This window comes from Zingiber officinale, chromosome 4A (assembly GCF_018446385.1).
Source record: "Zingiber officinale cultivar Zhangliang chromosome 4A, Zo_v1.1, whole genome shotgun sequence".
In the NCBI taxonomy this organism is placed as follows: Eukaryota; Viridiplantae; Streptophyta; class Magnoliopsida; order Zingiberales; family Zingiberaceae; genus Zingiber; species Zingiber officinale.
The window spans coordinates 162,310,706-162,333,740 of record NC_055992.1 but is presented as its reverse complement, the minus strand read 5'-3'; the positions used below and the strand labels follow the sequence as shown (position 1 = coordinate 162,333,740).

Below are 23,035 nucleotides of genomic sequence, written 5' to 3'. Positions count from 1 at the left end.
TCTAAGAGGCTTGGAGGACGGCAGCGAGCTTTAGGGCGAGGGCGTCCGGGTGGCGTTCGCGGTAGAGCTCAAAGAGCCTCTCAGTGTAGGAGCGTTGCTCGTTCGCCGTGGACATCAATTGACCGATAAAAGACTCGAAGGGGCCGGACTCCATGCTGCTGCTGCCGCTGATCCATTCTTCTGCTTCTGACGCTGCCGAAGGACGAAAGGAAGAAGAACTGAAGAAGGAAATGTGGGGTGTTAACTTGAGGTCCAAGTAGGGCTATAAATGAACCAAGCGTTCGTGAGCAAGTTTGGTGTTCGGCTTGGTAAGAGCTTGTTTATGTTCGTTCAATATACATAAGATTAATTAAACAAACAAGCTTGAACAGCTCGTTAAGCGAAACAAACAAGCTTGAACACATATGTGTTCAGCTCATGAACAATGCTCGTGAACAACATTCGTGAACAATGTTCACGAACCATATTTATTAATAAAACTCTTTCAATATGCTAAATAAATAATAAAATAAAATAAATAAATTTAAATTATCAATCTTAATAACTAATCAAATAATTAAAAGTTTTAAACAATCAAACAAACTTGAATTGAGAGCTTGATAACATTTAAATGAACCAAGCTCAAGCCAAACTCGAACCAAGCCTAAGTCAAGCTTAAGCCAAGCTTGAATTGAGAGTTTGATAACATCTAAACGAACCAAGCTCAAGCCAAACTTCAAACAAGCTCAAACTCATAAAAAATAAACCAAGTAAAGCTTGAACACTCATTTCAAAAGCTTGGTTCATTTTAAGTTCGACTCGATTATCTTATCAAACAAGTTTGAACACCCCAAAGCTCGGCTCGGTTTGACTCGTTTACAACCCTAGGTCCAAGTCGGCTCAGAACCGTTAGAGTGGTGGGCTCGGAACCATTGATCGACACGCGTCTCCGCGAAGCTTCCAGAAGTACAATGAGGGCACCACCGAGGCTCACACGGGATGGATACAATAAAATCTTCTCTAACTTTAAATATATCTGGAAAAAAACTTGTAAAAAAGTATATAAAAAGGATAGAAATTAAAATAATATTTTTTTCCATAAAAAAATACGACGTGGTAGTAAACACACGAAACTAATTAATACAAATAGATCGTAAACGCAATGTAAACAAAAACAATTATATTTTTTTTATAAAAACAATCAAAGTAATACTTTTTCTAATATAATAATAATAATAATAATAATAATAATAAAAGTTGTAGGCCAAGCAACAGAACCGTTACGATATTATAAATCTTTTCCATTCGACCACCAAATCTTATGATATTAAGACTACACTGATTAATTATTCGTCAGGAAAAAGACTATCAGATATATCTTGAGAGTTGTCATGATGAGTTGTTTTTCATCGATTAAGTCAATAAGATTTTCTTAATCATTCATTTATACTTAGAATCAAGATGAATTAGTGATAACTTCAGCATACATTGGATTATTGCATCGTCCCAAAGTTAACCTAATCAGTACTATTAACATATCAAAATTTAGTAGGTGATTGCCACTCGATCCCATGCTGAAACTCTCTCTGATAGCATCTTCAGAAACGAGGATCGAATTGTTTCACTCTTGATATTCACCGAGATCCTTTCCAAATGCTCTAAGGGCTCATTAACCCTTGATAATGAACTCTCCCATGCTGAAACTCCCTCTGATAACATCTTCATAAATGCAGATCTAAGTTCACTCTTGATATTCACGGAGATCCTTTCCAAATCCTCAAAGGGCTCATTAATCACCCATGCTGGCACTGTCTCTGATAGCGTCTTCAGAATCACGGATCGAAGTTCTTCACTGTTGGTATTTCTCAACAGTCTTTCCAAATCCTCAAAGGGCCCACCATTAAACCTTGATGATGAACACCCCCACTCTTCCAAATCCTCACAACACGGTAGCTGAAATTGAAAAATGGTAAAAAGAGATGATCGGTCAATTGGCTAAAGAAATTGCATCGCCAATGCTTCTTCAAAATCAGTATCCCAAACTCAAACCTTTTCGCACTCGGTTAAAACGAGCGACTGCAGATTCGGTGTGCATCGAAGAAGATCAGATACGGTGTCCAGGCTGAATTGATCCGCGACATCCATCTTGATCTTCAACTTGAGCAGTCTGTGAAAGATGGGAAATCCTTGGACGACGGCCTTAACGTACCAGGAATCTAGGAGTCGTGTCTGACACAAACAAAAATACTCAGTATAACATCTGCATAATTCGTTCTAAAATATACCAAAAACGTACCTGGAATTTAGGAGTCGTGCCTGGAAGACATTCAGCCGACACAGTTAGTGTTACCGCAGTGACATCGCATACCGCCTGAGCAAATGTTCTAAAGCGCCAAATACTGTATAATGCAACAGAGATCAAGGAGGGTGCTTGGACATGCAAGTACATCAAATTGAAATAGGGCTTTAGCCTTAGATATTCGAGTTTCTGACAATTGATTTGAAGCTTCCATGGAGTAGGAATCAGAGTCAATCGGAGAAGATTTGGAGCTTCTATTTGAATGAGTTCGCCCCAGTGATATTTTACAGTTAATAATAGTTCTTCCAAAACAGGGCAGCCGGAGAGTAGCTTCGCCAAGCCCTCGTTTCGAATTGTGATTTCAGGGAGTGAGAGGGAAAGCGTCTTGAGATTGCTCAATCTGAAGATGCATTTGGATAATGTGATACTCGTAAAGTAGATGACTTGCAGATTCAGCGACTCGAGCGATGGCCAATCGAACAGAAGGTCGAAAAGAGGATGGCGGCAATGCTCGAAGAGGAACCGGAGGAGAGACACGTGCCGGGCATCGTGAGATTTGGCATATTTGACTGAGTCATAGACGGGAGTTTCATCATCAATGCTGTCTCCGGTGAGGTGAAGACGAGAAACAGATTCACCTGCGCCGAGGGAAGCCATGAAGCGCTTCATGATGCTGGGTTCTAGTTCGAAGTCGGAGAAGTCGATGACGGGAACGCAAGTCCAGACGTGACGCCATCTGCGGGAGAGAACGGAGGTGCGGATGGAGTCGAGGGTGGGGAGGAAGGAGAGGATGTGGCGGAGAAGCTCGTCCGGGAGATTACTCAGGTAGTCGTCTTCTTCCCCTAATTCCGATTGCAGGTGGCGGCGGTGGCTGTTACTCAATTCGTCCATGAAGATAGGGAGGCTGCGGCGGCGGCGGCGTTAAAGGTATGAGAGGCCGCCATCTCTAGACATATATATTTATAGCAAAATAATTTGACCCAGAAAATTAAGGAAACCCCCGACAATATCAAACCGAACAGATATTTCTATAAAAGAATTTGAGTAATGATTTTTAATAAAAGAAAAAAATAGAATAATATTTTTCCTAATGTAATAGAAGGATGAAAGAAAGAAAGAATAATTACTCTTTTATTTAAGAGTCCTTTTAATTTAAATAGTAAATATTTTTTAATGATATTTAACCAAATAAAATATTAAATATCCTTTTAAAGCCGCGAGATCATATTACAATTAAAAATAATAATAATAATAATAATAATAAACTATTTAGATCCAATGGCCATAAAAAAAGGTAAAATAACTCCTGATTCCTGAACTAGTCAATTAAGACCTATTAGATACATCTTGACAGTATACTAAAGCAAAAAAAAGTTGATTTATTATATCAACAATGCTATGTACCTTTATAGAATTTCTGTGACACAATCTTTTCTAGACGGACATGAAAATTCTGGTTGCCCAGCTAAGGATGTCGACAGCTTTAGGTTGCCGGTCTGTTCGGTATTGGGTAGAGATGCACTAAATTCTCCATTGGGGGACTCTGGCTTGTCTGTTTCAAGCATGAACTCATCAAAATTTGACAGCAATTTTAACTGATGGTTGAGGGACGCTATTGTTTTTTGGCACTCAGCGAGCTTTTCGACGTCCGGCACAATCCCTTTATCCTGTTGACATAGTAAGAATGCTGAAGAAATTCTCTAGCTAGGAAGAGCAGAGAACATAATTGGTGCAATCATGCAGTTTTTAGAATAAGATATAAGCAATCCTAATGAACTGAACAAATTATGATGATGCAACTGCACTACCTGTGTAACTATTGGCTTCTCATTAGAGGTTGCAGATGAATAGAATTTAGTGGCTTGCTGCTTGATCTGGAGTTGGTTCTCCAATATGTGGTATTTTGATGCATGATCTCTGGATTCTGCCGCATTCTCATCTTCCATTTGCTTTTCTAAGGTGCCCAGCTTCTCATGGAGGTTCCCGACTTCTTTATGGGCTAACTCAAGTTGCAAAACCAACTCGCTTCTCTTTGCCCTCTCCTTCTCAACATTATCTTCCAGAATATTCACCTTCTCCTGTAACATGACTAGTTCTAGATCTTTGGAAGAAAGTTGATGCTCCAGTTCTTTGTTCCTTACATTTGTCAATTCTGTAGTTTCATACTTGATCAAAAGTCCGGACGAAAATGCCTTCTCCTCCTTGAGTTTCCTTTCAATTAGATCAACCTTCTCATGTAGCTTACAAAGCTCCAAATTTGTTGATTCAAGCTCCCATTCCAATTCCTCTTTCTTTTGTTTCAATACATCTATTTTCGAACACCTAGATGCTAGTTCTGTAGACAATTTTTTCTCTTCTTCGACAACTTGTTCCAACAATCTAACCTTTCCCCTCAGTTCTATAATTTCAGCAAATGCTGACTCAAGTTGAAGTTGCATTTTGTTCCTCTTTGCTTCTGTTGCTTCCATTTTTTGGCACCGCACTCTCAATTTGGAAGATAATTTCTTCTCTTCATCAAAGTTTTTATCTAATGAGGTTATTCTTTCACATAAGTTGTGGTTTTCTGTATGTGCTAATTCAAGCTGAAGTTCCAGTTCATTATTCTTACCTTCGGCCGCCTCTAATTCTAATTCAAACACATGTTTCTCCCCATTAATCAAATTGAGCTGCCTTTGCAACACAACTATCTTACCTTCAGCTGCCATCAGTTGCATACATGTATCCTTCAGCTGATCGTTTGTTACAGCTAAAGACCTTTCCATTTCAACTTTCTCAGATTTCATCTTCTCAATCGTCTCCTCCAACTCAGTTGTATGTAAATGAACAGCTTCAAGTTCGTTTCGTGAAGAGTGCTTTCCAGCAACAGTACGATCTGAATCAGCATCATTATCAGGGCTGTAACTTCCATGGTCAACCTCTGGCAACGCAACAAGTCGTTCCATCTCAAGGAAGTCATCCATTAGGCCAATTTCTACAGCTGTATTAAGACTTCTTGGACTATCCTTTTCCTTGTTGAACTGATCAAGCTCTGATATTAGAGCTGATGCACATGAATCTGAACCACTTTGCTCATGATCTAAACTTAACTGCCTCTCTCCTGCATCTGATTGGCTATCAGTGACAGACTCAACACACTGCGAGGTAGAAATGAATTTGTGCTTGTTAGCTGATGACAATTTATGTGCTGCAGCTCGTAACTTATGACACTCAGCTTCAAGTCTTGCCAGTTTCTTTATGCTATCCAAATGCTGTTTACTACTTGTTTCCGCTGTTCTGGTGCTTAATTCCAATTCTAGTGTTCTCATGTGAAGATTCTCAGTAAGGGTAGCAAGATCAGCCTTGAGGGCAGAATTTTCCTTCTTGAGGTCTTCGATTTCTGAGCAAAGATCATATTCAAAGGAGGTTGAAGTTTCAATTTTAGCTTCCATCTGAGCTTGCAACTCGATAAGCTGAAGCTCAAGTTCTGATTTTTCAAATTTCCATTCATGAGTTTTCCCGAGGATGGCATCTTGGACTTTCTGCTCTTGCTCTTCCCTTGTTAGCCGAAGCTGCCTGACACATTCTTTCAGGGCAGCATTGAGATGAGTAGCTTTATCTTCAAGGGATGAACACTTCTTTAATGCATCTTCAAGCTGCTGCCTCAAAATTGAAACTTCCTTTTCAGCATTTTCCCAACCTGGCAAGCAAGAAATAGAAGCAAGCTTGCCATCAATCAATCCACAAATTTGTCTAACATACAGAAGACATCGGCGAGCAGGCTTCAAACATATCTAATTATTTGCATTCAGATACTAGTGTAATGAGACGTTTAGACGGGTAAGATACCTAAAACAGCTTCTTCTGCAACTTCAGCATGCTGCTTGACCAATTCTTCTTTGGCACAAATGTTCAAAAGGGCAGAAGATAGCTTGTCATTCAAAATTTTTGTAGTCTCATCAACTTCGTGATCAACATCCTTCGAAGAAATCTCTGGCAATTGAGCATGTTTCGGGGAGCCAATCGAGGAAGTCCTTGTCGCCTCCTATTAAACAAATAAAGAAAATCAGTTATTGGTTAAAGCATTAATAGTCATCACATTAATTCGGTTATCTTGATAAAAGACTCATGATCTAGCTAATGGACCACTGAATTATGGCTACCAAGAGATTTATGGAAAAGTTATACTCTTGAGTGTGACACCTCAATCAAGATATCCATGTGGATTGTGGAGAATCATTTTCATGGTGCATTTTATGTACAGGAACAACCTTGAAATTCATGGTAGACTTTTTTTTCATGCATAAAAAGAACATAAATCCTTATCTATTAACTTGTTAGGTTTTAAGAGCCAGAGTTATTGATGTCCTTGTAACTCAATCTTCTTGACTGGATAAATTGAGCTTGGTCTCTTTCTTTTTTCCCCTCAAAAAGATCGTTTCTTTGATGCATGCTTGATCTGTGTTCTTCCAATCTATTAACTTTGAACACTCACAGATAGCAACAGGTAAAAGGGCAAGGCATGGAACTAACCTGTTCACCGGAGTACCTCTCTGAAGATACAGAACCCGAGCTCTCGGTCTCACAGCCGCCCTCCTTTTCCGATGACTTCCGTCTCCAGATCCAACTGCGGCGGTCCATCTCGCAACCTCAACCTTCCAATTTGCTTCGCTGATCACCGCCACCAAGCTCCCAAGTGGTTAGCCGCCCCTTCAGATAAAACAAAAGGTACTCCAAAATCCATGAACTGAAATCTAATAAGCGACAACATCAACATGTGCTAGGGCATTCGACAATCAAACCGATAGCGAGTGCCAAGTAGACCAAACAAACGAAGGAAAGACCAAAAAGGGGGGAAAAAAAATCAAAATCCTATCGAAAATCACAGCTTCGGATTCAGGATCCGCCGTAGAGTACTTTGATTGATCGCTAACATTTCGAACTTAAGATCGCCCCCCTTTGGGGGAAAATCGAAGTTTTTGATGATCCGGCCCTCACAATACACACAAAAACAAGATATTTGATTTCAGGAACTGAATGCTTCTCTACCTGATCGATCGACGAGAAGATGGTTGAAGAGAAGAGGCAGATCGAATCGAAGCCGATCATCTGCATCAAACGCGTCGGATTTCCTCTCTCCAGGAAAAGAGCGATTCCCGCCCAAGAACGAGGAGGTAGGCGCTATATGTTGGTAATAAATAGGGTAATTTTGAAAATGACCCGTTTTAATATTTTATTTTTACTATCGTAATTCTAACTCTTTAAATTTTAAATGTTTTATTTTATTTAATAAAATAATATATATATATATATATATATATATGTATAATTAAAATACAAGTGTACAAAATATATCTGATGTTCAAATGATATTTGAATAATGAATAGTAGGAGATGATATAGAAGAAATATAATTAGTTGATATATTGATAACAAAAGTTATTTTAAAGAGTATGGATTTATAATAATTTCTATAAAATTCATGGAATATGCATATGCAAATTTGATCAATGAATTTATATATTTACTAATAAAAGAAAAGGAAATTCATATGCTTCTTTACACAAATAATAGTTGATGTAAACCTCATTACAACCAAATTATAGATTATGCATAAGTTATTATTTGAATGTGACATATGCCTAATTTTGTCCCAAAATCTTTAATTTACTTGTTGATAATAAATTTTTAATTTCAATCCATTCAATCATTGATTCATCTATTACAATTATTTTATTTTGGTGTGTCTTTTCAAACTCTTGGGCCTTTGTGTCCTAAATTACGAACGCACAAAGTTTTTTTAAAATATTTCAAATTTTATTTTTTTCTTAATATTATTTATCAATCATGCACTTTTAATATTACATCTTTTTGTAGACTCTACATAGATTCATTCTACACTAATTTTAAAGCATAATATTTATTTGATGAATCTTTTAAAATATCAAATTATTCATGTTTCTCTATTATACTTGTAAATTGTAAGTTTATAAATAAAAAAACTTGTATACTCCCTACATTTTCTTTTTATTTTGAATATGAAATGCATACATTATTACTATATTTTATTAATTATTATATTTATACATTTTATGTGTTTATTAAAAAATGATTTTATGATGTGATTGCCTTCTCTTGGATCTAAATTGTCACCATAAGAAGGCAATATAATTATACATCTAAAGCCATAGGACCACCCTTTTAATTTTACACTTCAATCACCATCTTGCAAACCATTTATTTGGTGCCATCTTCTCATATTTTGTTTTCTTCTTATGGAATTTTTCTCAAACTATTTTATCTAAAATTCAAAGATTTTTTTTCATAATGTAGAACACAAGCAAGAGAAGCAAAGGGGTATGTGAGGGTCCTACAACTCCATGAAAGGTCATTTCCTCCATTATCTTTGATGTGTAGTGGATGTGTAAGCCACAAAGAGCACAAACATGCAATGAATTGAGTGCCCTAAGACATGAAGGTCATTCAAATGAAATTCAAACCCTAAATTATTTCACAATTTATGCTACAGCTAAGTACTTCACAGCAACAGAACACTGACTGGTCGCGAACAATCATTGCTTCATGCACTGAACAACTATCGACAGATGCGAAAATCCATCAAGTTGATTCAGATGTGTAAGCCACAAAGAGCTAAACATGTGATGAGTTGAGTGCCCTAAGGCATGAAGGCCATTCAAATGAAATTCAAACCCTAAATTATATCACAATTTATGCTACAGCTAAGCACTTCACAGCTACAAAAACACTGACCGGTCGCGAGCAATTGTTTCAGGCACTGAACAGGAAGTGAAAATCCAACAAGTTGATTCAGATTGCTGAACAGAACAGCAAGCAAAGTTAGGATACGATATCAACTGAGACATTTGATACTGATCAGCTCATATTACTTAATCACATGACGAGAAAAGTATATTGACTACCGGTATATTGAGCATCAATAGCCTAAAGTTGTCGACCCTTCAGCATACTGCTTTTCATATCAACTCCATGAATTCCAACAAGGTGAGCCTTCTATCAACTGGGCATGCCATGAAGATCTTCACTCTGTCCCTGTTTTGTACTAAGTAGCAAACATTTGAAGTATCTTCATTTCAGGGACACCAATCTTTGTGAACTCATCAAAGAACTTCACTAACTTGTTTTCTTTTTCAGAAATACCGTTTGATCTTTGCCAAACATACTTGATGTCTCATTAACTGGCGTTTCTTCAGACAGCTTCGACAACATGTTCAAACTCATTGGAACTCGATGGCTTCATATTTCTGCAACATATAAGTAATAAATATACAGGTATCATAGCTCTGCTGCAATTAGCATGTTACAATCTAATGGCTTTGCTGATGGCACATTGTTTTTCAAACATTACTTCTCCACACTATCAATGATTACTTCATTCTCACCATCAGAAAATGTATCCCTCCATCATATGGTTAAAAACTTGTCTCAGTTCTATCATATCTTGGAACAAAAAAATTGAATCAATATGAAGATATACAACATGAGATATATTTGAAAATGAGTGGTACATTTAACCATTATGAAACAAAAATGCTAAACCAAACAACTTATAGGAAATCAGATATTAACATGTGCACTGATGTTCATATTGATATGCATGGGATTACATATAAGATGTGTAGCATGTGGTTATCTTGTATGTGGGTGATTCCTTAGTTAAATAATAAGCCTTCTAGCATGTGCTACCGAAATCATTTGGCAGCGGCAAACACAACAACAATATGTTGAAAATGATATGTTCACGATTATATCAGCTTATCTAGATGTTTTACATTACCACATCAGTTCATCACAAATAAAATTTCTGCTAGGCTTGTTTCACTTTTTTGGCTGGGCAAACAAAGAGGAAGACAAAGAACAAACTGAAAAGTGCAACAAAAAAGCACAAGTAGATCAACCACTGGTTACAGCAAAGTTAAACAATTTTTGACAGTATACAGGTGAAATCAAAGATGACAAATCATGGTGAAACGAAGCATAAAATAGGTGAGCAAATTTGGATTCTATCTAATTACTTACCTGAGTGGTCGACAAATCTTGGGCAGTGAATCAAGTCTTGAGAAGGAGAAGGTTTACTTCAATTAACCTATTTCACTTCCCTTTCATTTCCTTCACAAAAAAGCAGTCAGAGCAAAGGTCGCCCAAGAGGTATATAGAGAACTCCTCGGCTTCAGACAGGAAGCCATCCAGAAATAGAAAGCAGAAAAGAAAGAGACTGAAAGAAGAGAAGGTATCTGTAGTATTCCATGTCTTTTTACAATGGTATATGTAGTCTCATGGGAATCTAGAAACAAACTTGTTTTTTTTTCTAAATGTAATTTTGTTGTTTATAATTGTGCTGTGATCAATATGTTGTCAAGCTACTCAACTAGTTTCCCCTATACTCTTCATGGTAATTTATTAGCATAAGAAGTCACATAAAAAAGGGGAAAAAAAATCATGATTATATCGAATGGTTTATGTTTCCTTTTGTCTGTTTTATTGTTGCAGAATTTTAGATTTCCCATCACTCTGTAAATAAAGAAATTTTCCATGTTCATTGTAGCTTTTGTGATGTTAAGAACAAGTTTATTTGTTTCCTAAGTTGGCTCCTCTGGATGCATTGTTTCGCTCTTGATCTTTTCTATACACTTCTACAGATAAAACAAGCAAACAATGACCAAACATTTCTACAACTACATGAACCATTCAAGTTATATGAATAGAGATATGGAAGAAAATGAGTGGTATCAAACACTCTAAAAATGATAAAGTTAGCATAGTACAAGCACCATTTGATATTATAGAAATAGGTTTGCTAAAATTGCATTGTCGGATGTTTCAATAAATGAGAATCTGTTCAAGTTTCAAGCTGAAGAAATGAGTTGGTATTGCTTATAAGAACATAACATCTCAATAGAAAATTTCCATAATTTGGTTTTTGACTCTTAAGAAATTTACCACAAATGCCATCTTCAATCAAGTCACTTTCATATGTGATGCTAGGTGGGACATTTTAAGCACCTCCATGGCGATTCAAAAGTAAACTACGGTACAGAGTAGCAAGGTGGATGAACACCATCACCAGTACTAAGAAACCATCGAGAAAACCAACAAAACCAAAAATCCCTGCACAAAGAGCACACATTTTGTTGTTTGAAATGACACGTACCATTGTCGGATTACTAACACTTCTTAACCAACTATGCTTCAGCATCAGCTCCAGGTCCAGCTCCAGCTCTAGCTTCAGCAAGGGTGTTGATAAATTCACCAGACAAGTCTTGTGTATCCTCCTCGTGTTGAGCTGCCTCAACAATGTGCATCATAACTCTAGCAACACCATCATAAGACCGAAAACTAAAGAACTGTGGCCATGCAACTGCAATATCGATAAAGAGCTTAAGGACCTCCTGAAGGTAGTCTTCGTCACCAGAATCGACAAAATCAACAAAGGTTCGCATCATGGTATATCCGAGTTCAACAAATAGGATGTTTTCAACAAAAGCGGACTTCAAGGAAGTGACAAGGTTGATCGCCACAGACAGTGCAGCGACACGGACATTTGAAGAGGAAGGGTGGGAGAGGGCGGCGAGGAGGAGAGTGCTAAGGGTGGGGAGGTGAGAGACGACGAAGGAGGCGTCGCCAACGAGGACATAAGCGATCTGGGCAATGATGAGGAGGGCATACTCCTGTAGGCAAGGACGGACATTGGAGGCAGCAACAGCGTGAAAGAGGAACGGGAGAAGATCAGGCCAGGTGGAGTCCGGGAGGAGGTCGAAGGCAGAGATGGTGTCAGCGACCTTCTTGGCAGTGGAGCGGTCGGGCTCCTGCTGGAGGACGACGAGGAGGAGGGACTTGAGCGAGGTCTGGGAGGCGGGAGAGAGGCGGAGCCAGAACGAACCGCGAGAGTCGCGGTGGGTGAGGAGAATGCGCAGATGGACGACGGACATGGCGCGGAAGTCAAGGGCAGGGGAGGCGTCGAGGACGGCAACGAGCTTTAGGGCTAGGGCGTCTGGGTGGAGATCGCAACCGAGGATAAAGAGCGACTCAGCATGGGAGCGCTGCTCGTTCGCCGCGGACGTCAACTGACCGATCAAAGACTCGAAGGGGCCGAGCTCTGCCGATTCAAGAATCAAGGCAATCTTCTCCCGTTCCGACACCATCTCCGCCCTCTACCTCCTCCCGGACTCCACCTGGCCTGATCTTCTCCCGTTCCTCTTTCACGCTGTCGCTGCCTTCGACGCACGTCCTCGCCTGCAGGAGTATGCCCTCCTCATCATTGCCCAGATCGCTTATGTCCTCACTGGCGGCGCCTCCTTCGTCGTCTCTCACCTCCCCACCCTTAGCACTCTCCTCCTCGCCGCCCTCTCCCACCCTTCCTCTTCAAATGTCCGTGTCGCTGCACTATCTGTGGCGGTCAACCTTGTCACTTCCTTGAAGTTCGTTTTTGTTGAAAACATCCTATTTGTTGAACTCGAATATACCATGATGAGAACCTTTGTCGATTTTATCGATTCTGGTGACGAAGACTACCTTCAGGAGGTCCTTAAGCTCTTTATCGATATTGCAGTTGCATGGCCACGATTCTTTAGTCTTTGATCTTATGATGGTGTTGTTAGAGTTATGATGCACATTGTTGAGGCAGCTCAACACGAGACTTGGCTGGTGAATTTATCAACACCCTTGCTGAAGTTAGAGCTAGAGCTGGAGCTGGACCTGAAACTGATGCTGAAGCGTAGTTGGTTAAGAAGTGTTAGTAATCCGACAATGGTACGTGTCATTTCAAACAACAAAATGTGTGCTCTTTGTGCAGGAATTTTTGGTTTTGTTGGTTTTCTCGATGATTTCTTAGTACTGGTGATGGTGTTCATCCACCTTGCTACTCTGTACCGCAGTTTACTTCTGAATCGCCATGGAGGTGCTTAAAATGCTCCACCTAGCATCACATATGAAAGTGACTTGATTGAAGATGACATTAGTGGTAAATTTCTCAAGTCAAAAACCAAATTATGGAAATTTTCTATTGAGATGTTATGTTCTTATAAGCAGTACCAGCTCATTTCTTCAGCTTGAAACTTGAACAGATTCTCATTTATTGAAACATCTGACAATGCAATTTTAGCAAACCTATTTCCATAATATCAAATGGTGCTTGCACTATGCTATCTTTATCATTTTTAGAGTGTTGGATACCACTCATTTTCTTCCATATCTCTATTCATATGACTTGAATGGTTCATGTAGTTGTAGAAATGCTTGGTCATTGTTTGCTTGTTTTATCTAGAAGTGTATAGAAAAAATCAAGAGCGAAACAATGCATCCAGAGGAGCCAACTTAGGAAACAAATAGACTTGTTCTTAACATCACAAAAACTACAATGAACATGGAAAATTTCTTTATTTACAGATTTGATGGGAAATCTAAAATTCTACAACAATAAAATAGACAAAAGAAAACATAAACCATTCGATATAATCATGATTTTTTTTTCCTTTTTTTATGTGACTTTTTATGCTAATAAATTACCATGAAGAGTATAGTGGAAACTAGTTGAGTAGCTTGGCAACATATTGATCACAACACAATTATAAACAACAAAATTACAATTAGAAAAAAAAAAAACAAGTTCGTTTTCAGATTTCCATGAGACTACATATACCATTGTAAAAAGACCTCTCTGAAGATACAGAACCTGAGCTCTCGGTCTCACAGCCGCCCTCCTTTTCTGATGATTTCCGTCTCCAGATCCAACTGCGGCGGTCCATCTCGCAACCTCAACCTACCAATTTGCTTTGCTGATCACCGCCACCAAGCTCCCAAGTGGTTAGCCGCCCCTTCAGACAAAACAAAAGTTACTCCAAAATCCTAAGCGACAACATCAACATGTGCTGGGGCATTCGACAATCAAACCGATAGGAGTGCAAAGTAGACCAAACAAACGAAGGAAAGGCCAAAAAGGTGGGGGGAATCAAAATCCTATCGAAAATCACAGCTTCAGACTCAGGATCAGCCGTAGAGTAATTTGACTGATCGCTAACATTTCGAACTTAAGATCGCCCCCCTTTGGGGGGAAATCGAAGTTTTTGATGATCCGGCCTTCACAATACACACAAAAATAGGATATTTGATTTCAGAAACTGAATGCTTCTCTACCTGATCGATCGACGAGAAGACGGTTGAAGAGAAAGGCAGATCGAATCAAGGCAGATCATCTGCATCAAACGCGTCGACTTTCCTCTCCAGGAAAAGAGTGATTCCCGCCCAAGAACGAAGGAGGTAGGCGCTATATGCGGGTAATAAAGAGCGAAAAGCTAAACAATATACACATAAAGTCATAATCAATCATTTTCATTTTTTTAGTCCATCATTTTATATGTCTATCTTTAAATTTTTCCTTGAATTTTTTTACTTGAGCATATCATTTTCTGGTAATAAATAGGGTAATTTTGAAAATGACCTCTTTTAATATTTTATTTTTACTATCATAATACTAACTCTTTAAATTTTGAACATTTATTTTATTTAATAAAATAATATGATAATTTTGTAAGCTCCCGGGAATATTTTTGGATGCCCGGACAAGTAAAGATCATTTAAGAGTGTGCACTTAACGGATGTACAGGTATCATACTCACAAAAGTTGTTTTAGAGAGTATGGATTTATAATAATTCTCATAAAATTCATAGAATATGCATAAGTAAATTTGATCAATGAATTTATATATTTACTAATAAAAGAAAAGGAAATTCATATGCTTCTTTACACAAATTATAGTTGATGTAAACCTCATTACTAACAAATTATAGATTATGCATAAGTTGTTATTATTTGAATGTGACATATGCCTAATTTTGTCCCAAAATCTTTAATTTACTTGTTCATAATAAATTTTTAATTTCAATCCATTCAATCATTGATTGATCTATTACAATTATTTTATTTTGGTGTGTCTTTTCAAATTCTTGGGCTTTTGTGTCCTGAATTACGAACACACAAAGTTTTTTTAAAAAATATTTTCAAATTTTGTTTTTTTCCTTAATATTATTTATCAACATGCACTTTTAATATTACATCTTTTTGTAGACTCTACATAGATTCATTCTACACTAATTTAAAAGCATAATATTGATTTGATGAATCTTTTAAAATATCAAATTATTCATGTTTCTTTATTATACTTGTAAATTGTAAGTTTATAAATAAAATAAAACTTATCTACTCCCTACATTTTCTTTTATTTTGAATATGAAATGTCTACATTATTACTATATTTTATTAATTATTATATTTATAGATTTTATGTGTTTATTAAAAAATGATTTTATGATGTGATTGCCTTCTCTTGGATCTAAATTGTCACCATAAGAAGGCAATATAATTATACATCTAAAGTCATAGGACCACCCTTTTGATTTTCAACCTCAATCATCATCGTCTTGCAAACCATTTATTTGGTGCCATCTTCTCATATTTTGTTTTCTTCTTATGGAATTTTTCTCAAACTATTTTATCTAAAATTCAAAGATTTTTTTTCATAATGTAGAACACAAGCAAGAGAAGCAAAGGGGTATGTGAGGGTCCTACAACTCCATTGATGTGTAGTGGATGTGTAAGACACAAAGAGCTACTCCACTACTGGACTAAAAAGAAAATGTTGTGCTGAAAAGCCCTAAAAACTGAGCTGAAGCCTAAAAAGAAACAAATTTGGTTTAGATTGCAGTAGAACTTGGGCTGAAAACTCCAAATGTGCATTTCAAATGGTTGAAATTACAATTAATACTATGATTTTTTTTTCTTTTGCTATCGCAACTCATATGTTGAATCAATGTATTTGCTTGAATCCCAAATCGAAGGAAAAGCCAAAACAAGGAACCCTAATCCAAAGAGAATAAATCGTCCACAGAGAGAGAGAGAGAGAGAGTACCTGGACTTGAAGTCGGAGCCGAGGCAGCGCCAGCGATCGCTGAGAGCTCCGAAGCCGAGGGAATGCAAGTGAAGACGGGGATCGTAACTCAGTAAAAGAGGGCCATGTGGGACCGAGCAGGAGCCACCAGCAGAAACTAATAACTAAGCAGGTAAGCAGTTGGTAAATGAAGCGAGGGTCACTTTCGTTCTAGACGCGCAAGTCTTGGGCAACCCGGTCTAGAACCGACCGAGTTTGTCAGATCCGAAGCTTCGCTCAAGCCGGCTTTTGTTAATGGACGGGAGACAGCAAGTTGTATATGACGTCAAGAGCCATCCATGATGTCACCTGAGACATAATACTCTTATTAGTTTGATAGATATCCTGTTTCCTGATTGTTAAAATACAGGAAATACCATGCCTCAAATGGTCCATACTTTGTAGAGGATCCTGCCTGAAATTAGAAGCCCTCATCGGATGCTCCTCTCTCTGTCTCTCTCTGCTTCTCGTCCATGGCGATCCGGTGGCCGCGCAACCTCACGGCCGTCGTGGCTCCCCGTGGTGACACCTTTCTCCTCCTCGTTGCCGTCCTCTCCATCGTATCTCTTCTCACTCACGAACTCTCTCGCCACTCCGCCCTCGCCGCCGACTTTGAGGGATTCGATTCCGACGAACTCGACGACGCAGAAGAGGTAACTTACCACGATGACCTCCCCCTATCCGGTCCCGTCCCGCCTCCGGCCACCTTGCTATCAAAATCCGCCTCACCGGAGACCCACCACGGGCCCCCGCCCACTCCCAACCCCTCTCCGACCTCTGATGCTTGGGACGAGGATGAGTTCGAGGGCATACCCGTTTCCGTCCCGCCTCCTGATCTGACCGCTGCCCCCGAAGGGGAGCTCCCTTCCCCCTCTGTTCCCTCGCCTTCTCCGCCGCCACCATCCATCAGATCGTACACCACCGAGATCGTCTGCGTTAGCTTCCTGATTTGTTTCTTAATCAATTACTTCACTGGGAAGCGCGAGAACGAGACCATCGCTCTCGCCTGGGCCACCAAGTTTGCCACCAAAGACTCCATCTTTGAGAAGAACTTCAGCCTCTTGGGCACCGGAGACGGCAAGGACACTGCTCTCCTGTTGAAGGAGGGGCAGGACGTGTTCAAGTTCTATGCCAGCGGCCGGAGATACTGCCAGAGTTTGCTAGCCACGATGGAAATGCGGAACCGGCATGACCTGATCTCGAGGGCGATTGATTTGGTACTTTCCAATAAGGATGTCATCACTTTTGAGGTGGCGATGAATGAGGAATCGATGGATCACGTCGTCCTGGCAGTAGCAAGGAGGAAGCTGGCTAAAAATATGCACAAGGAAGAGAGGGACCTGCAAAGGTATGCAAATCCAGGGATGAACCCACCATCTGGAAGGAAGTGGATAGCAGATGAGCTGCTTGTGGTCACTGAATCAAAAGAAGTCGCTGGAGATCTGATAACTGATGCCGTTCTGGATCAGGTTTGTTTTTCCTATACAATCTTTGGTGCCTTATGTATAATTTGCCTGTGGCCTTCACCTTTTGCAGGAAATTATTCAATCCAAATGCAAATAATTTCTGTTTGCAACTTTGAAATATTCTCGAATTTAGCTAACTAATGGAGCTTAAAACCACTTCATTAGATTGAAATAGTTGTAGTAGTAGTAGTAATAATAATAATAAAGAAAATATAAGTGTTGATCATGCACATAACTAGCTAACTAAAAAATTCATCATAATTATTGTGATCAATCATTTTAACTTACTTTTTTACAACTTTAGCTGATATGAATGTGATGGATTTGCTAGAAGTTCTTAATGTTTGTAATTTCCTTTGAATTTTCATTTGTGATTTGTTTCTTTACAAACGTGTGAATAAAGGTAGATAATGAAGATATGTCCCATCTCTAATCATATACATTTTCTAATAGTTTAGGCTTTGGGGCTTTCAGAATGTTGTGGTGTTTTTACAGCATATTACAGTTAATCTTTTAACTGTTATAGAACTAGCTTCTGACCTTAGTAGCGAACATGACCAGAGGAAGTCTAGTTGGCTGGAATTTATGTGAGTTCGAATTAGGTCAAATGGGTTCATCTGAATTGAAACTAGTTCAGCTAAATTCAACATGTAAGTGAGATGATTGCCGATGTACTAAAGTTGTTCGGTTGAATGCCTGAATGGTTTTGATAGCCAATGGAGCTTGGTTGCAATTGTTTTATCTTGCGGGTTGAAGTGAAGTCAGAGTGTTCGAATTGGAGAAAGCTCTGTCGCCTTGCATTCGATCAAGATAGCCTCAAATGGTTAAGAGTGTTTTGCCTTTACAGGCGCTAGAAGTGAGTGTTTGTCCAATGGCCTTCTAACTGCTCTTTTAGAGAAACATGATCATTTGCACAGAAAATTCAGGATGATTAACCGTGACGATAATCTAAATTATGATGTCGTTTCCTTAAATAAATGAAGTATAACTGGTAGACCTTTACTTGATGATGTTTGATCTTTTGTTTTCAAAAACAACAGCATCACTTTCTGCACTTCAGGTCTTCGGTGAGAAGGCATTTGAGAAGTTCGGGAAATGGTTCATCTCTATGCATTTCTCAGATCAACGTCCAGGGTCTCACAAGAAGACACTCACGTTCAAATTTGCACTTCCAGATGCCAATAGCATGTCCGACATGACGCGATTAGTTGCTCTTGTACCATATTACATCGACTTAATTGGTCGGTACAAGCTAAGTTCTCATGTAAGTCAAGTTAGTTCTTTTTGATCACTTTCTCGATGGCTAAATCAACGATGATTGCAAATTTGAGTGTTTCTTGTGTTCCACAGGCCCGTTCCAAAACTGAAGCAGTCAGAGCAAAGGTCGCCCAAGAGGTATACAGAGAACTCCTCGGCTTGAGACAGGAAGCCATCCAGAAAAAGAAAGCAGAAAAGAAAGAGACTGAAACCAAACTCGGCGCTGAGGCACTTCGCAAGAAAGAAGAGAAGGACCGTGCTCGGCAACTGAAGAAGTCAATGCCCAAAGTCAAGATGCTTCGATCTCACTAGAACCTCTAGTCTCTTCTACCTTCGTCTTATAGTTTCATCGATATTGGAGATGCTCGACCAAACTATCCTCTTACCGTTTCTAGTGGTACTCGTCAAAGAAGACCAGCTACTGGATCTTCAAGTTCCTGCTTAACAGATTAATTATTACTGACTGAAGGTGAGTATGGGTACACCTTTTTTGTTTTTGGAACTGATACATTAATATTTAGACTAAAACCCATAGCATGCCATGTCTTTTTACAATGGTATATGTTGTCTCTTGGAAATCTGGAAGCAAACTTGTTTTTTTTTTTTTCTAAATATAATTTTGTTGTTTATAATTGTGTTGTGATCAAAAACATTAAAAATGAAAGATGATGAAATACGTTTATCACAAAATAAGGCATAGTACAAACACCATTTGATATTATGGAAATAGGTTTGCTAAAATCGCATTGTCGGATGTTTCGATAAATGAGAATCTGTTCAAGTTTCAAGCTGAAGAAAAGAGTTGGTACTGCTTATACATACACACATTAAGAACAAGACATCTCAATAGAAAATTTTCATAATCTGGTTTTTGACTCTTAGGAAATTTACCACAAATACCATCTTCAATCAAGTCACTTTCATATGCGATGCTAGGTGGGGCTTTTTAAGCACCTCCATGGCGGTTCAGAAGTAAACTGCGATACAGAGTAGCAAGGTGGATGAACACAATCACCAGTACTAAAAAATCATCGAGAAAACCAACAAAACCATAAATCCCTGCACAAATAGCACGCATTGTATTGTTTGAAATGGCACATACCATTGTGAATTATATTTGGCGGAGTTAAGTCAACGGCAACTTACTTTCCGATAAAATGTCAATGGGGCTCGCAACATAACCAATGCTCAGTAATATCTACAAATACAAGTCACATTAGATGCACTGACTAAATCAAACTTTATATACTTATATCCCATGACTGAGTTCACTCTTTCATAAATAGAAGGTTTTACAAAGCTTAAATAGCACAGCACGAGGTTAGTTAGTTTTTATATCTCGAAATATGCCACATTCATTTGTGAGTCGATATTTTAAATCAAGCTGCAAAAGTTTCTAGATTAGTTGCAGTTACGAAGAGAATGTAAATGATCAAAGTAAATGATGGGATGAAGTGAGCAAGTCAACTCATACTGAATGCTGCTAAATTTAGGACAGGACCAGCAACTTCTATACCTCCTGCAACATAAAGCTGAGACTACTAGCATTCTGTGACTCGACATGTTTCAAAAATGTTGGATGCATCAAGAAACTTGTAATGTCAATTAGACATTCAGATAATATTGCATACCTTTGGAATCTTCATGGATGCATACTACTGACATTGCTAAAATACAAAAGTAGGATCTCAAAAAATATGTTATTTGCTCTTAGTATCTAGATAGCACAATTATAAAACATTGAGATAATAGCTAGTTTATGTAGTGATCTGCACACCATCCATTTGATCATTGATGAACTTACAGACAAGGCTGTTCGTGCTCTGAAGACGAAGGGAAGTGCTCTCTGAGGATCCACAAATTCTCTCAATAACCTTCTTATGAAGAATGGAACATCCTGAAACCTCTTCAAAATTGAACCTTTTTAGATTCTTAACACTCGTGAATGACCAAATAGATATGTCTAATATACATCTATACACACACAAATTAAAAGGAATCTTTAAGACAATGCCATGTGCTGATGTTTCAAGCTGTCATCTCTTTTTATGCAACTTATTCTTTAAAATTCAAAATTATAAGAGTGCCCTTTAGTTATCTAATTCTAAGATATTTGTTAAAGTTATTTAGGCATAGTTTATATATAATTATTTGATTCCTTATCTTAAATATATGGCAATTTCAATTATTTGAAATTAATATTGTTTAAAAATCTTTTATTTAAAGAGATAAGAATTGGAAGGATAGCAGATGACTATAAATTTTCTGAAAAATGACTCTACGCAAACAATTGTCAGAATAGTTACTACTACTACAACAACAACAATCAATCTTTATCCCATTAAATGAAGTTGACTATATGATCCTTCTACGCCAACTTATCAGAATAACTGATTTACATAAAACGATAACAAGACTGATTAATTGCTTAACAAGATGATGTTAAAGCCAGAAACATAAGATGAGATTCATGGGGATGATCACCACTTCTTTTTTCTTTCTATTTTTAGATGAGGTGTTCCATTTGAATAGTGTTTCATTATGTTACTGGACCTTGATGAATATTTAGCAGGCATCTAGGTTGGCGATGTTATCTAAAGCTCAACAAACCTGAATAAGGCTGGGGTTTCTGCCAAACTGGCGATTGTAATTCTCAATACTCTGAAGTACTTGATAAGCTTCCCGGTCATGGTCCTCATTTATCGTTGATGCAGGTATAAGCAGAGTTATAGCACGACGGCATAGGGGGCACTTGCATGGCTGGAGCACAAATCCAGAATTCCAGACCCTCAGAATACAATTCCCTAAGAAGATCAAAATTCTTTAGCTACAAAATTCCAGACCCTAAGAATACAATTTTGAAACCCCGTTATTAGGCAAGTAATCTCATTTCTTTTCTGTTTAAAAGTATGACAAATCACTTTGTGATCCTTTCTCACAATCTAAAGTTGGTAAATTAACTCAGTAGGTTTGAACATTTAATGACAGTATATAGAACTAGGCATTATAAATCAATAGAACTAGCCCAAAACCTCCAATATCAGCTGCTAAATTTGGGTGTCACAAATTGTGGCATTATCTAGAACATGAGTCTTCCATCGATACGGAGGTGAGTAGTTGCTTTTGCAACCTAAACACTATTTCAGAATTGGCTAACTTTGTTGCTAAACCAAGGTTTACTTGGTTCAGGAATCTGAAAGAAGAGTTAGATTAAACAAAATCTGATGAAATCAAATCAAAAGGGATTCTCAAACGAATCGACACCCGGTCTATCAATCAACGTCGTCAAAGGCAATGAAATCGACTCTACGGGCCGAAATCGAAGAGCTGAAAACCTAAATGCACGAATCCGACCTCCCCCCGATCTATCGAAGCAACAAGGAACTCACCGCAGAACCAGTGCGAACAGTTGGCTTGGCAGGGGAGCCGAAACCGCTCGTGGCAGACGCAGCACACATCGCCGGACGGCGGCATAACCATGGCTTCCCCCGGCGTTCCCTCGTTCCCTGGTCAATCCCTCGGTTGCAAGCGCCGGGATTGGTATGAAGAGGATCTCCCGAAGCCCCTCCCCTCGATCGAAGCGCTCACCGGCAACAGATCAACGCCTGCTCCCGTTTACTTCGCGAAGACTTCGGCTTATCGCTCGCCATTCTCGTTTGATATAATCATAAAATAAGGAGACTTGAGAAGACCCAGTGGAATTTATAGGCAGCAACTTGCCTGAAAATCCCCTGAATTTTCAATATTGGCAAAAAAAAAAATATTATTAATGAAGTAAATTACTAGATTTATTGAGCTCATAAGGATCTCAACTGCCCATGGCCGATACTGAATAATGACGATTCCCATAAGTGACTAAAATAATATTATAGTGTCACAGTTTGATTGTTTAAGAGTTAAAGAAAGTGTCACAGTTTGATTGTTTGATTCTTTACTGCCATAGGATATCTAGATTATAAAAAAATAATATTATTTTTATTTCGCCTTCAATCATTTAACTAATTAATGATTCGAATTAATCCATTTCACACCTACAAAATTAATTAAATAAATAAACTTACACACGTTAAATTAACAAATAATTTTTTTTTAGGAAG

General features: G+C 38.4%; 5 protein-coding genes and 1 long non-coding RNA gene across 18 annotated transcripts; 2 read left to right on the top strand and 4 right to left on the bottom strand.

Annotated features, from left to right (window-relative positions):
* Position 1: 1 nt before the first annotated feature.
* LOC121973015 (putative FBD-associated F-box protein At3g50710) lies at positions 2-3,169 on the bottom strand. Its single transcript, XM_042524614.1, has 4 exons — positions 2,276-3,169; positions 2,029-2,208; positions 1,605-1,932; positions 2-192 (listed from the first exon to the last, which is right to left on the bottom strand). The coding sequence occupies exons 1-4, from the start codon at positions 3,167-3,169 to the stop codon at positions 2-4; spliced, it is 1,593 nt and encodes a 530-aa protein (XP_042380548.1).
* LOC121972114 (filament-like plant protein 3) lies at positions 3,046-6,925 on the bottom strand. Of its 2 annotated transcripts, none has more exons than XM_042523756.1 (5): positions 6,788-6,925; positions 6,104-6,299; positions 4,087-5,954; positions 3,683-3,945; positions 3,046-3,182 (listed from the first exon to the last, which is right to left on the bottom strand). In XM_042523756.1, exons 1-4 carry the CDS (start codon positions 6,893-6,895, stop codon positions 3,685-3,687), a joined length of 2,433 nt encoding a protein of 810 aa, XP_042379690.1. In that variant the 5' UTR covers positions 6,896-6,925; the 3' UTR covers positions 3,046-3,182; positions 3,683-3,684. The 2 variants fall into 2 exon arrangements, with proteins under 2 accessions (XP_042379690.1, XP_042379691.1); XM_042523757.1 differs by having other exon boundaries at positions 3,088-3,224.
* Positions 6,592-10,318, top strand: LOC121972118. The gene is made up of 5 exons (XR_006109318.1): positions 6,592-6,661; positions 6,752-6,982; positions 7,285-7,428; positions 8,588-9,565; positions 10,105-10,318. It is a non-coding gene; the product is annotated as an uncharacterized LOC121972118 (long non-coding RNA).
* LOC121972116 lies at positions 9,052-16,437 on the bottom strand. 5 transcript variants are annotated; one of them, XR_006109313.1, is made up of 5 exons: positions 16,198-16,266; positions 14,426-14,583; positions 13,965-14,106; positions 10,313-10,402; positions 9,052-9,537 (listed from the first exon to the last, which is right to left on the bottom strand). XR_006109313.1 is itself a non-coding variant. In XM_042523760.1 (3 exons), exon 1 carries the CDS (start codon positions 12,433-12,435, stop codon positions 11,476-11,478), a length of 960 nt encoding a protein of 319 aa, XP_042379694.1. In that variant the 5' UTR covers positions 12,436-12,509; the 3' UTR covers positions 9,052-9,090; positions 9,196-9,537; positions 10,313-11,475. The 5 variants fall into 5 exon arrangements, 2 of the variants coding, with proteins under 2 accessions (XP_042379694.1, XP_042379693.1); XR_006109314.1 differs by having other exon boundaries at positions 14,426-14,555; positions 16,198-16,216; XR_006109315.1 differs by lacking the exon at positions 14,426-14,583 and having other exon boundaries at positions 16,198-16,437.
* Positions 16,438-16,616: 179 nt separating this feature from the next.
* On the top strand, positions 16,617-19,523 carry LOC121972115 (uncharacterized protein At5g49945-like). 2 transcript variants are annotated; one of them, XR_006109312.1, is made up of 3 exons: positions 16,617-17,684; positions 18,722-18,945; positions 19,032-19,123. XR_006109312.1 is itself a non-coding variant. In XM_042523758.1 (3 exons), exons 1-3 carry the CDS (start codon positions 16,689-16,691, stop codon positions 19,248-19,250), a joined length of 1,419 nt encoding a protein of 472 aa, XP_042379692.1. In that variant the 5' UTR covers positions 16,622-16,688; the 3' UTR covers positions 19,251-19,523. The 2 variants fall into 2 exon arrangements, 1 of the variants encoding a protein (XP_042379692.1); XM_042523758.1 differs by having other exon boundaries at positions 16,622-17,684; positions 18,742-18,945; positions 19,032-19,523.
* A 146-nt stretch (positions 19,524-19,669) lies between these two features.
* On the bottom strand, positions 19,670-22,627 carry LOC121972117 (E3 ubiquitin-protein ligase RNF170-like). 7 transcript variants are annotated; one of them, XM_042523763.1, is made up of 5 exons: positions 22,328-22,627; positions 21,549-21,742; positions 20,743-20,835; positions 20,085-20,136; positions 19,670-19,997 (listed from the first exon to the last, which is right to left on the bottom strand). In XM_042523763.1, the coding sequence occupies exons 1-5, from the start codon at positions 22,416-22,418 to the stop codon at positions 19,885-19,887; spliced, it is 543 nt and encodes a 180-aa protein (XP_042379697.1). In that variant the 5' UTR covers positions 22,419-22,627; the 3' UTR covers positions 19,670-19,884. The 7 variants fall into 7 exon arrangements, 5 of the variants coding, with proteins under 5 accessions (XP_042379697.1, XP_042379696.1, XP_042379699.1 ...); XM_042523762.1 differs by having other exon boundaries at positions 20,743-20,844; positions 22,328-22,626; XM_042523765.1 differs by having other exon boundaries at positions 19,670-19,915; positions 20,041-20,136; positions 20,743-20,844; positions 22,328-22,625.
* Between the last annotated feature and the right edge of the window lie 408 nt (positions 22,628-23,035).

What these genes read in the sequence shown, in the direction of transcription:
- LOC121973015 (XM_042524614.1), bottom strand. Translation starts at nt 3,169, where the DNA reads ATGGACGAATTGAGTAACAGCCACCGCCGCCACCTGCAATCGGAATTA. An exon ending in TTTTAACCGAGTGCGAAAAG is followed by an intron (nt 1,933 to 2,028) that starts GTTTGAGTTTGG and finishes TTTCAATTTCAG; the next exon opens with CTACCGTGTTGTGAGGATTT. An exon ending in GATCTCGGTGAATATCAAGA is followed by an intron (nt 193 to 1,604) that starts GTGAAACAATTC and finishes GTCCTTCGGCAG; the next exon opens with CGTCAGAAGCAGAAGAATGG.
- LOC121972114 (XM_042523756.1), bottom strand. Translation starts at nt 6,895, where the DNA reads ATGGACCGCCGCAGTTGGATCTGGAGACGGAAGTCATCGGAAAAGGAG. An exon ending in TGCAGAAGAAGCTGTTTTAG is followed by an intron (nt 5,955 to 6,103) that starts GTATCTTACCCG and finishes CTTGCTTGCCAG; the next exon opens with GTTGGGAAAATGCTGAAAAG. An exon ending in AGAAGCCAATAGTTACACAG is followed by an intron (nt 3,946 to 4,086) that starts GTAGTGCAGTTG and finishes CTATGTCAACAG; the next exon opens with GATAAAGGGATTGTGCCGGA.
- LOC121972116 (XM_042523759.1), bottom strand. Translation starts at nt 12,435, where the DNA reads ATGGTGTCGGAACGGGAGAAGATTGCCTTGATTCTTGAATCGGCAGAG.
- LOC121972115 (XM_042523758.1), top strand. Translation starts at nt 16,689, where the DNA reads ATGGCGATCCGGTGGCCGCGCAACCTCACGGCCGTCGTGGCTCCCCGT. An exon ending in CTGATGCCGTTCTGGATCAG is followed by an intron (nt 17,685 to 18,741) that starts GTTTGTTTTTCC and finishes TCTGCACTTCAG; the next exon opens with GTCTTCGGTGAGAAGGCATT. An exon ending in GGTACAAGCTAAGTTCTCAT is followed by an intron (nt 18,946 to 19,031) that starts GTAAGTCAAGTT and finishes TGTGTTCCACAG; the next exon opens with GCCCGTTCCAAAACTGAAGC.
- LOC121972117 (XM_042523762.1), bottom strand. Translation starts at nt 22,418, where the DNA reads ATGGTTATGCCGCCGTCCGGCGATGTGTGCTGCGTCTGCCACGAGCGG. An exon ending in GAAACCCCAGCCTTATTCAG is followed by an intron (nt 20,845 to 21,548) that starts GTTTGTTGAGCT and finishes TCAATTTTGAAG; the next exon opens with AGGTTTCAGGATGTTCCATT. An exon ending in GAGCACGAACAGCCTTGTCT is followed by an intron (nt 20,137 to 20,742) that starts GTAAGTTCATCA and finishes TTGTATTTGTAG; the next exon opens with ATATTACTGAGCATTGGTTA.